This window comes from Manis javanica, chromosome 17 (assembly GCF_040802235.1).
Source record: "Manis javanica isolate MJ-LG chromosome 17, MJ_LKY, whole genome shotgun sequence".
Taxonomy (NCBI): Eukaryota; Metazoa; Chordata; class Mammalia; order Pholidota; family Manidae; genus Manis; species Manis javanica.
The window spans coordinates 8,735,389-8,747,492 of NC_133172.1; the positions used below are offsets into that span (position 1 = coordinate 8,735,389).

The 12,104-nt window shown below is 47.8% G+C and overlaps 1 protein-coding gene and 1 long non-coding RNA gene across 2 annotated transcripts; one reads left to right on the top strand and one right to left on the bottom strand.

Moving 5' to 3' along the window:
- Positions 1–315: 315 nt before the first annotated feature.
- PNMA8A (PNMA family member 8A) lies at positions 316–5,326 on the bottom strand. The gene is given in 3 exon segments (XM_073225686.1): positions 316–1,646; positions 2,152–3,078; positions 3,081–5,326. Coding segments are annotated over 3 exon segments (1,269 nt in total). The 5' UTR covers positions 3,406–5,326; the 3' UTR covers positions 316–1,629.
- Positions 1,657–2,865, top strand: LOC118969933 (uncharacterized). Its single transcript, XR_005057741.2, has 3 exons — positions 1,657–1,893; positions 2,160–2,323; positions 2,727–2,865. It is a non-coding gene; the product is annotated as an uncharacterized lncRNA (long non-coding RNA).
- Positions 5,327–12,104: the final 6,778 nt, after the last annotated feature.

Here is a 12,104-nt window from a genome sequence, read left to right on the forward strand (position 1 = left end):
ACGAAGCCCTAATGGATCTGATTTTGAAGTCAGGTTTCAGAGCGTTGCAGGCTCGAGGATCCAGTTCATTCCTGCGTTTTGTTTTGCATACATCCCGGGAAAACCTTGATGCACACAGATGAATAGATGCAAACGGAAACCTTTTTATGTTTTTTTCCCCTGCATCTTCAGTTAGACTCATCTGGGACTTTGAACTGAATTGTCACAAGAAATTTGTTTTCAAAGTTGAATCTAACAACAGTGCACATTTTTTTTTATCACAAAAACTGAAGTTGTAAAAGACCCTAAAAATGTAAAGGGCTAGAATATTATCACTGTGTGCCACGTTAATATATTTATTTACTTGCTGTCACATGCTTGAAAATCACAGCCCATCAAGAGCCTGTGAATTACAGAGGGAAACGGCTTTCAGAGTGTTGTATTACAGGGCATGCGCAGGAAGGGATTCTCCCACTTGTCACCCTTCTCGTCAGTCACATTTATAAGAAATTCAATTATATGCAAATATATAGCAGAAACAGCTCCTGGAGACCTGTACAAAAACAAGCTAACTAATGAACACAAGGTAATGTTTTGATAGTCTCTGCGACTGGTTTGGCCGACAGTGTATTCAAGTAGACATTTTTCAGTTTTTTTCCTTAACACACATGAAAAAACAGACTCAGACTGCCGCTTTGAGCACGCCCTGGGCCTCCCCGGGGTAGTCTGGCGACCACCGATCTTCAGGCATCCTGCCCCCACCTACACACACAGGAGACAGGGTATTCTGGTCTACTCGGAGCACAGAATTAACAACAATTATTTTCAGATTTTTTTTTCCCCCTTTCTTACTACAATGTGAGAAAGGTCTTCATTGTCAGCCTCAAAGATGTTCAAAGTGAAGGTTTGGCGGCACTGGAGGGGATGACCGCTGGGAAGCCCAGAATGCCTGAATCATGCCCCTCCAATCACCCCCCTTTCCTGCAGGCTTTCTGAGAGGCCTTTACCCCAGGTGGGAATCCAAGTACCATTGTAATTAACAGAACCTAAACGCCAAATACTTCAAGGTCTCAGTGGACATTCTTTTCCCCCAAACTAACTCTTGGGACCCTACCACCCTCTAGTTAGACAGCTGGAGGGGCAAGGAAGCTCGGTCTGCATCGAAGATCTGGGCTTAACTTAGCCGGGGTCGAAGCACAGAGAAGGGAGAAGGGGAAAACCGCCGCCCTGCTCTTTAGCACACAGGCCCTGCCGAGGTCTCTTTAGCACACAGGCCCTGCCGAGGTCAGCTGACCATCCAGGAGAGGGAGAAGGGATGGGCAAGAAGGGCACAACAGTGGCCCTGGCCCATGTGTAAAGGTAAAAGTTCTAGAATTCTCCCAATCTGCTTAGTGACCCCCAACCTCTGAAGATGAATCTATGAGGAGGTGAAAAACAGGCCTGGCAGAAAAGAAACACAGAGATACACCTCTCTCCCTCAATTCCACCCACCTCAGATATCAATTTACCTCTGAGAGCCCCATCTCCACAAACTGGGTCCCCCAAAGACTCAAAAGTCTTGGTTCAATCAAGGACAAGAGAAAACATTGTTCCCCACTTGGAGCTTCTTCCTGCACCTTCGACTCCGCAGGTATGGGGGGGTCCTCCAAATCAAAGCTTCTTGGCTTCTGTGGATAAATCAGAACAGCTCAAGAGGGGAAGCAGGGGGAGGTAGTGTTTGGAAATTGTCTTGACTTCCTTGGACTGTGTGAACATTTCTATCCCCCAACCAGGCCTCCAGAAAACTCCACCCTCAAAGCTCCTTCTCCTGACATACATAGTAACCCCAAACCATTCAATTCTTTCTGGGCAAGCAGGGTCAGACAGGGTGACAGAAGGCCTTGGGGATGCCACAGCGACACTCATCAACAAAGCGTAAGCCAGTGGGTCTGCTTTCCTGCGTCCTGCCCCACGTGTCCCTATGATTGGCCTTCAGGGGCTTCTAGGGGGCTCGGGCTCTCACCCTCTAAAACCTCTCCGTGTGTCTATGCCCCCTCCACTGCCCTGGAGTCCTTCTCATCAACCATTTGACAAGCTCCGCCCTGGGCTCCTTTGCACCCCCACCTGCCACTCCTGCTCCTCCCCCCATCCACCCACTGACATGACCCGGATGACCTCTTTTCTCACTCTCACCTTTGGAGGCATGAGGACAGCCTTCTGGCTTGGCCTTGGGACCCCGTGACGTCGACGCTGGCGACCCCATGCACTGTGGGCCTCGAAGCGCCTTCTGAACTGATGCATCCCTTCTCGCGCCTGGCCCTTTCCTTAGGATCGTCGCCCTGGAATCTTCTGCATCAACAAGGACGTAAGACACAGGGCCCAAGCTCACTTTCTTTTTCTTCCTCAGGGGGGCAGGGCTCCTTGCCAAGGCCCAACCCACGGCCTTCTTCGTTGGAGGGCCCTCCTGAGCACCATCTTGGTCTGACCCAGAAGCAACCCCAGGGCTCTGAACTGCTGACTGGGCATCAAGGGACGGGCTGCTGGGAGGTGTCCGGGCACATTCTGCCCTGGGCTTCTGCAAAGCGGACTCCTCCTGCTTCACACGGGTGTTTCTGCTGCCCCTGATATATTCTGAGATTTCTGTATTTTCAGCATCTTCTGCCTCAGGATCTTCCAAGGAGGCCAAGGTGTCAGAAAGGTGGCCTTTGGGTTTCTTCCGGGGCACTGGCTCCTGCTTGGAGTTTTTCCTCTGCTTCTTTCTCCTACAGTGGGTTGTAGCTCCAGCCTTGTGAACCAAAGGTTTGGGGGGCTCCCCCTCGTCTTCCGTGGCATCCCAGCTGTCAGAATTCTCCATGTTCAAGACAGAGCCCCCGTCTGCGGCCTGCCCTGGCCCCTCCTTGACCTTCCTCCCTGAGGCTGAGGCTGCTACCGCCTGGGCCTCAGCAGCTTCCTGAGCCCTCGCTTCTTCCCGGCCGCGGATTTCTGCATCCACATGGAAGATGATTTGCACCACTGCCCCCAGGAGCACCCCAAAAGCTTCTGCCCAGTTCTCTAGGGACTGAGTCTGGTTCCGGGGCTGTGGGGAGTGGCTGAGCTGCAGCAGGCGGACCACATCCTCCCATTCAGATTTTTTAAAAATTCTGCATCCTGGGTGGGGTCTCTACAGACCACTCTCCAAATGCCCCCCTTTCCTGGGAATTCCTGGGGTATGGCCCTCAGATTCACACCCTCGCCAACCTCAATGAGCACAGCTTTGGCATTCTCTTCCCTCAAAAAAATCTTGTTAAGCACGAGATATGGGCCCAGCGGGGCGAGGACCCCATTCAAGGTCTCCTCAATTTCCGCTTGGCCACAATCCTCCGGGATGCCCGTGACCAACAGGGACCTGTGGATGTCCACATCCATCCCCCGACACCAGTCCTCCAGAAGGTTAATCGCCATAGCCATGGACACCTGGTGGCGCTAATCCCTCGTGTGGTAAATAGTCTACGAGGTGGCCGAGGGCTGCAGAGGTCCCCAGATACTACTCCTGTAAGGTGACAGGAAAGGGGGGTCAGGGTCCCCGGAAGACGGCCAAGGTCAGAGCCTTTAGCGGTCCCCTCTGCGGCCGGCCAGGAGGCCTGGCGCTCTCCCAGGCCCCTCCTCCCCAAGCGGGCCCCGGGCGTCCTGGAACAGCCGACGACCGCTCTCCGCCCCTGCCGGGGTCTGGCTGGCCGCCCGGCCGGCAGGGATCTGGCAGCCGGCTCGGACCCCCCTGGCTGCTCGGACGGAAAGGCCCCAGGAGGCGGGCGTGCACCCCCGCTGCGGCCCGGGCGGGTGGAGCGGCGCCTCGCCTCGATCCTGCCGGCTGCGCGGAGCCGAGGCCGGCGTCGCAGCGCGCGCTTGCGCATTCGCTCCCTCCGCGCCCCGCCCCGCCGCGGTCTCCACGGCAACGGGCCCTGGCTTGCTAGCGGGTGGGCAGTGCGACTGGGCCGGGGGAGTCGGCGTGCCGTTGTTCACCAGGCAAGGGGTCTGCGATTCTTCGATGCCCCTCCAGACCCGCTCTGTCTCCCCTTCTCTACTCAACGTGGGCCTCGGGGGCGAGGGTGGCGTGCCCTGACTTCTATGGCTGCGCCACTGGCGCCTCCTCCCGTCATCTGCCTTTTTGTTGGGTTCGACCAACAGAACTCCTGGGACACACCAGAAGTCAAAGGACGAAAGAAAAGAGCAATTTTAATACCTCTGGGTTTCTCTAACAACGCCACTGTCGGGAGCCTTCTCCTTCAGCTGCACTTCCCTGGTTCCAAAAATTTCCAGAAGCTTCTAAAAACTTCCTCCCGAACCGCAGCTGTCCAAGCCTCAGTTTAGTTTTTTCCTTGCTGGTTTCCTCAACTTGCTGCCCACAGGCAATTCACTCCCCAAGCGTTCACGTCTTCCCCGTTGGGGCGCAGCCATAGCGTAGCAGAAGCCATTGCTGCCCTACGCTGTGTGAACCCCTGATCCTTTGAGTCGATGAGTACAGCAGAGATGGGTAAGGTTCTACGCCACTGGGTTTTAGGGTGGCTTATCATGCGGCAATAGATAACTGGAAGATACTGCAAAGGGAGAATGCGACGGGGATTGATGACTGACAGAGCATTACTGCCAGAGAAAACTGAGACCGACAACCTTCCGTCTACCCCGGACAACATTCCCCAAAGCGGCTTTTCCAAGCAGCGCACCAAGTTTCACTTCCTGCGATTGTTTCCATGAGAGAGCATCGTGACCGTCAACCAGACCCTCCAGCTTGTGAGGTGAAGAGGAGACAAATCTTGTGCTTTAGTCAATTACTTTTAGTGAGGAAGGAAAGCTTGATATGCCGCCATCAGCAGAGCTGGTCAAAAATGTCTTGGTCCTTCATCAGCCGCCTAGTATCATATACGGGCAGTGGGGTCGCCGAGGAGCAAGCTTGTAGCTGACTGCGCTATGGAATTTTCCCGGCTACCAAAGTTTTTAAAAATAAAATTGTGATACACATCTAAAGGTTTTGATAGAATTTCAGGTTTATTTTTATATTCCCTAAAGTTCGTTCTATGATGGTGATTTTGCCTATGACCAAATACCCATTTGAAGATGTGCCAAAATGTGTATTTGGTTCTGACGCATTGTCAGCTGTTGTTATTATTTCAGAGGCAAGAGGGCCTTCCCACTGCTGAGCAGCATTCCGCTTTTTATCATCTTCCCAGTGACCTGGAGTTTGTCCTGGGAGGGTTGAACCATTGGGCTGATGAAAGTAACAAGAGGGTATGGCATAACTGCTACCAAATTGGATGTTCTTGGTAGAAGATTCTAGCAATTTGGATTCAACTCGAGTGCTAGCACAGGATGCTATTGTAAATTTGAGAATGGTTGAGAATGGATAAAATGAGAAAGTGAAAAGGAACACCAGGGGTTGATGAAAAGAGAAAATAGAACTCTCATACATGCACATGACTGATGGCACTGTCATTTAGTACCACCATCTTGGAAAACTCTGGCTGTATCTACTACAGCAAAACATACAATCCCTACCACTTAGGAACTCCACTCCTAGATATATAGCCCTAACAGAAATGTGTTCACTAAAAGCCACAGGCAAGAATATTCATTGCAGTACTATTCACAATAGCCCAAATCTAGAAGCTACCCAAATCCGCTCAACAGAAGAGAGAACAGATTTTGGTATGTTCACACAATAAAAAATAAAACAATTAGAAAGATGTACAACCACACATGATAGAGATGAATCTTGTAAGTATAATGTTAAGCAAAAGAAACCAGACACAAGTGTATGTATGGTGTGATCCCATTTATAAGAAGTACAAAAATAGGCAAAATTAATCTATGCTGTTGGGAATGGGGATGGTGGGGTCCCATAGAATGTCTAGGGCCTTGAAGCCTGGGACACCCAGTGGGTGGGAGAGCTGGTAAAGTTTTTATTGTGCGTGTTGGCTACATGTGTGTTGAGTTTATGAAAACTCAGCATGCTTTATGCCCATGATATGTGCACTTTTCTGTAAATATTTCATACTGCAATAATAGGCTTTACTGTTTTGCTGAGGAATTGAATGTGAGGTGCAAGGGAATTGAAGCAAGTGTGACTCCGGGATTTCTGGAATGAACAACTAGAAGGAAGGTGATGCCACTTATTTTTACATGCGGAAGGTTTGATGGAGAACAGATCTGGGGAGGAGAGAGAGCGGACGAATCAGAAGTTTAGTTTGGGCCATATTGAGTTTAAAAGATGCTATGTTGAGATTCCCAAGAGCATCCTCAGGTTCAATGATTTTCCAGAAGGATTCATGGACCTCAGAAAAACTAGTGCACTCATGGTTGTAATTTATTACTACAAAAGGATGCAGATTAAAAATCAGCCAAGGAAAAAAGTGCAAAGGACAGAGTCCAGGAGAGACCAAGTATAAACTTCCAGTTGTCTCTGCCAGTGGAGTCATATGGACAGCACGTACTTCTCCCAGAAGCAGTGTGACAACACAGACAGCACTGCCAGCCAGGGAAGCTCACCTGAGCCTTGGTGTGCAGGAATTTTATTCTGGGTCAGTCACGTAGGCATGGAGCACCTGTGCAGCTGACCAGCCCCTCCAGAGGTCACAGTGATAGTGTGTGGGCCCAAAGCCCCCTCCATAAATGCATTTTTAGTATAGGATATTCCAAGGGCTTAGAGGTAATCTAGGATCCAGATGAGGGCCAGTCATTTCTTGGGAATATGCAGGATTTGGACAACCCAGGCCTGTTTTTACCGCACAGATGCTCATGAGCATATCAGATTGTTGAGTTAATTAAGCAACCGCAAATACTGAAGAGATAAACAGATATTCAAAAGAGATAAAAATTTTCTTATATATATATATATATAAAATAAGGCATATATAAATATATATTTATTAAGTACAATTGTCTGTGTATATGTACATCTATATGCATGTGCATATATATATATGTGTGTGTGTGTGTGTGTGTGCATTTGTGTGTGTGTGTGTTAAGCGGAGTCAGCTGCCTCTGCTCCTTCTCCTATCAAGGACCACACTGCTCACCACTGGATCTAAAAATAGTTTTGATGCATCCTTGACGCGATTGCTGCGCTGGTTGCCCTGACAACACTTCAGCCCCAGGGTTTCCATGACAACCTCTCTCTGCTGCCTCAACCCTTCCATCCATCTCTGCACTTTTGGGTCTGGGGTTACCTTTCCACCCTTCTCTCTGTTTCACCTTTGGCTTTTTATTTTGTCTTCTTGTGTTTTTTGAGAACCCACAATCTCTCCATAAAAACTAAACATGGAGACCGTACAGGGGGCTCTGGGCTCCCACCTAATTCCCCCTCCTCAGTAAGTTGTAATAACTCACTGTGGTCCTGTGTGTGTCACCTGGTTGTTCTATCTGGTTTGTGCTGTGGGAGCCCCTTCTCACTCCGGAGCTTCTTAAGTTTGTATTTCTCCCTCCCCCTCACTCCCCAATTACACCTCTTTCCCCCACTTTTAATCCCCAGGTTGCCAACCTCAGCATCCGGCATGAGTTGACACATACATCTCCCCATCTCATAGAATATAAAAAAATACATAGACTACTTTCAAGTAGCCATAATTTCTCTCTCTCTCTTTTTTTTTTTTAAATAAAATGACTGCTAAAATACTCCAGGGTTAAAAAGAAGGTAGCGGGGATAGATGAGACAAGATTGGCTTTGAGTTGATAATTGTTATAGCTGGAGGCTCATTAGACTATTCCCTCTACTATTGTGTACATTTTTTAACTTTGCATAATTAAAATTTTTAAAAAGGAGAGGAAGAAAATGCGTTTTGTCTTTGGCATTTTATTTTATTTTTTTTGCTAGCATGGTTTACGGGAAGAGACAACTGCATCCCTACAGGATTTTATTGTTCTCATAAAATGTATCCCATTCTATAACTTTTGTAAAATGCCCACCATTAACTGGGAAGAAAGAGGCTCCCAATCCTTCTTTATTCTATTTAATTATTTATTTTTATTTTTTTAAATTTTTTACTAAGGTATGATTGATATACACTCTTATGACTGTTTCACATGAAAAAACAATGTGGTTACTACATTCACCCACATTACCAAGTCCCCACCCACACCCCAGTGCAGTCACTGTCCATCAGTGCAGCAAGTTGCTAGAGACCTACTCTGTCCCGTCTGTGTGCTACACTGTTCTCCCCGTGATCCGCACACCATGTGTACTAAACATAATACCCCTCAGTCCCCTTCTCCCTCCCTCCCCACCCCCCCTCCCACACCCCTCCCCTTTGGTAACCACTAGTTCCTTCTTGGAGTCTCTGAGTCTGCTGCCATTTTGTTCCTTCAGTTTTGCTTCATAATCCCTCTTTATTTGATTGAAATATTTATCCAAACGAGTAGGTACTATATTCTTGATTTAAGTAATTACTCTCATAGGTTTTGAAAACTGTCATTATTAAATATGTAGACATAGGAACAAAGGCATAAAGAATAATGGAATGAGCACCTTCGTGCCAGTCTGCCCATCCCCCTTCCTCCCTCCCCCACGCTTAAGAAGTGAAGCATTTCCACGCTCATTTAGGTCTTTCTCAGCTGTGCCCTTCCAGGATTCTTACCTTAGGATGTTTGCGCTTGCTGTTCTCTGTGCCCCTCATGTGGTTCCTCCTTGTCATTCAGGCCTTGGTCCAAACGTCACCTCCCCTAAGAAGTTGTACCAAACTCCATCTATCTAAAGTAGTTTTTCCCTCCCACACACTTACAAAAATCACTATCACATCACATTGGTTTATTATTGTACCCGTTGGCATTCACCGCATAACAAACAACCCTCAAAGGGGTTTAAAGATAGGACTTCCACTATCTCAAACTGTATTCCCTGTGATAGCATAAGCTCCCCAAGCGCACGCACCTTCTCTGTCTTGTTCACCATCATATCCCCAGAACCTATAAGGTGTTCCCCACAGAGAGACATTTAGTAATTATTTGTTAATATTTGAATAAGTGAACGTGTGCATTGACTGTCCTGGGTTGGAAATGGAGCCCGCCACTTGGACAGCAGCTGTAACTCTAATGAAAGCCAGAGAGTGCGACTCTTTCTAAAAAAAAATAAGAAGAAGGGAGAAAGAAGGTTGCATCAGTCTGCAGTGCTGGGAAGGAAGCGAGAACAAAGAAGTCTTATTCACCAGTGTAGACAGGTAAATAGTAAACTCCGGAGGAGAGAATCCTGCCCTCGCCGGGTCTTGGAGGGAGGTTTCTCCCAGTGATAGTCAATGAGGCCAGTCACTCCTGGTGCCCATAAATCCTGTAGGTTGCCACTTTTGGGAAGCTTTCCAACCTGACCTCTCTCTGCTTTCTCTCGCGAAGTGTGGGCCCCTCATCAAATCAAGATTACAGTATTCCCAGCTCAAATCCTCTTCATTCCACCCCCTCACACATACATTTTCAAAAAAGCTCCCTTGCTTGCATTAGGTCTTTTAGCCTGGTGAGCTTTCCCAGCAGATTTCTTGAATTTCCTCTCTGTGATCCAGCTAAAATATGCACCAGATTCTAAGAGCCTATGAGAACCATCTTCTAGGATAACCCATGTTGGCCCAGGGGCGGTGCATGCTGGGATCCAGAGAAAGGGAGGGCCAGAGTTAGGGGGTGATCTCAGGGCTGGGGCTGAGGGCTTGAATGTGCCTCCAGGCTCTTGTAATAATTATAATAATCATTATCATCATCATCCTTATGATACTTGTATATTAATATAATGTAACATAAAATCACTATTGTTACTATTAAGCATGGTTCTAGCACTGTGGATACAGCAGTGAGCAAAACAGAAAAAATCCATGACCTGTAGGGGAGAAAACAAACAGTGAACAAATAAACAGAACATGACATTGGGAATAAGAGGCTGCCAGGCAGGAAGATGAGGCAGGGGAGAGGGACAAGAGAGCATTTTCCATAGAGTGGTCAGAAAAAACTGCTCTGAGGAGGTGACAGTTAAGTAGGGACCTGAATGAAGTGAGGCACCGGGCCTTGCAGCTGTGTAAAGGCTTTCCAGATGGGGAAACAGCCTGTGCAAAGGCCCTGAGGCCAGAGATTACGAGATGTTTGAGGTGCATCGAGGAGCCCCACGTGGCTAGAGCAGAGCCAGGTAGGGGGAAAGGGTGGGAGATGTGGTCAGAGAGGGAACAGAGATGGATTTTGCAGGCTGTGGCAGCGCTTGCTTTTTCTCAGAGCACGGAAACCACTGTGGGGTTATGAGCAGTGGTGGTCTCACAGAACGCTCACAGCAGGCATGTGGAATAGGGACGATCAATCCATTACACAGATGAGGACACTGAAGCTCAGAGACCATCCAGGTAGGGGAGCCAGGATCTGAACCTGCATCTGTCTGGCTTCCTGTGTCCCTGGCTGGGGACATGGACCCAGGGGAGAGGACAAGGCCAGCCTGGTGACCTTGGCCTGGAGCAGAGCAGTGGAGAGCAGGGAGGACTAAGATCTGCAGATCCCTGAGCAGGACTGGGCCTGGTAAAGACCGACAGCTGCTCTCACCAGAAACCCTCCTCTACTCCCTCACCCCCCCCCCTGAGGCCAATCCTCACGGCCAGTCTGAAATAGCTGAGTATCTGACAGCAGCTCTGGAGAGGATCTGGAATTTACCTTTATTGTTTGGCCTGGATACCTCCACTCATTAAGGTTTTCTGGACTTAGCCCCTTGGGCTTCTCTCTGAAAACTTGGCCACTCTAAGCATGTATCACACCTCCTCAGTATTCAGATTTTAGCTTATTTGCCTCCTCCTCCAGGGAGCCCTCCCTGACCCCCCAAGCTGGGTCCAGTGCCCCCTCTAGGTCCCACTTCTGCCCACTCTGGGTTGTCACTGTTTGGAGATGGGTCTGTCTCCCCCACCATCACTGGTCACCCTCCCTGTGTCCCCAACACAGGTCAGACACTGAGAAAGGGCTTGGGGAATATTTTTATTGGATAAAATTGCCAAAAATTCTCCAAAGACACTAATGTAAGAGGGGAGGAGGTTTAAGGTGATGGTTAAGACAATTTGGGTCATGCTCAGGTTCATGTCCAGGGCCGCGGAGCTGTGAAAACTTCATTGAGCACATGACCCCATCTCTGTGAGCCTCAGTTCCTCTGCCTGTAAAGTGGAGGGTTGGGGGGATTCTGGAGATGATGCACATTGATCATGGGGTCTGGCACGTGAAACACGCTCAGCTCACGTCAGTTTTTATTGTTATTATCCACGATGGGGAAGTGAATGACACAAGTGATTTTCCCAGCAAGCACTTATTTTTGTCTTTTCCTGATTTTTGGGGGGGCAATAGGCATGAATAAGTATTTTTATCTGATTACGGCATACCGAGAAAAGAGCAACCCATACCTATTATGAAGAGTTGAGAAAATACTGAAAAGAGGAAAATAAAATTCCTCCACAAATTCATGTTGCAAAGAAAACATTGTTACTGCCTTTTTAAACATAAAACCATGACTCTTATATAACTATAAAATGGACACGCATCAAGTATTTTATTTAACTCATTAAATATCTTGGTCAGACAATACAATCAGTTCTTAAAAAATGCCAGTGGCAGACACATATGTAGGCATTCATTTAGGAGTGTCAAAATGAATTGCTTTAGTATAGAGAAAACTGTTTTTTTCCCCCAGTACAAGAGAAATCAACTGAATCTCCATCAGACAAAATTTGTGTCCATTACTGTGGACAAGGGTCATTTACGTTGCTTTATCTACAGCTTACAGAGATTTGTAAAGGGCTCAAAGACTCTGAGACCCCAGAGAATCAGAAAACCCAGAAATGTGTGCTGGACAATGTGTGATTTTCCAGCAAAGACACCAGCCATCTTTTCGGTATATTTCAAGACTTTTCACAGTTTTATCTACAGTATCAACAGAATATAAAATATCTGAATTCATCTCGCATATGTTTTATCAACCTTTAGTTTTTTTTGTGTGTGTGTCCTAGGTCACAGTAAAATGTCTTAACATGGATCATGGTCAGTAATGTGAGAGCCACTGTTACGGGTTCATTAGCTGTTCCTCTGTGGATGGGTATGTGGGTTGTTGATGATTTTTGCTCTTTCCAATGAAAGAGCTGAGAATTGTTGGTGGGTGGTGCCCTAGAGATTTCTATATTACTTGG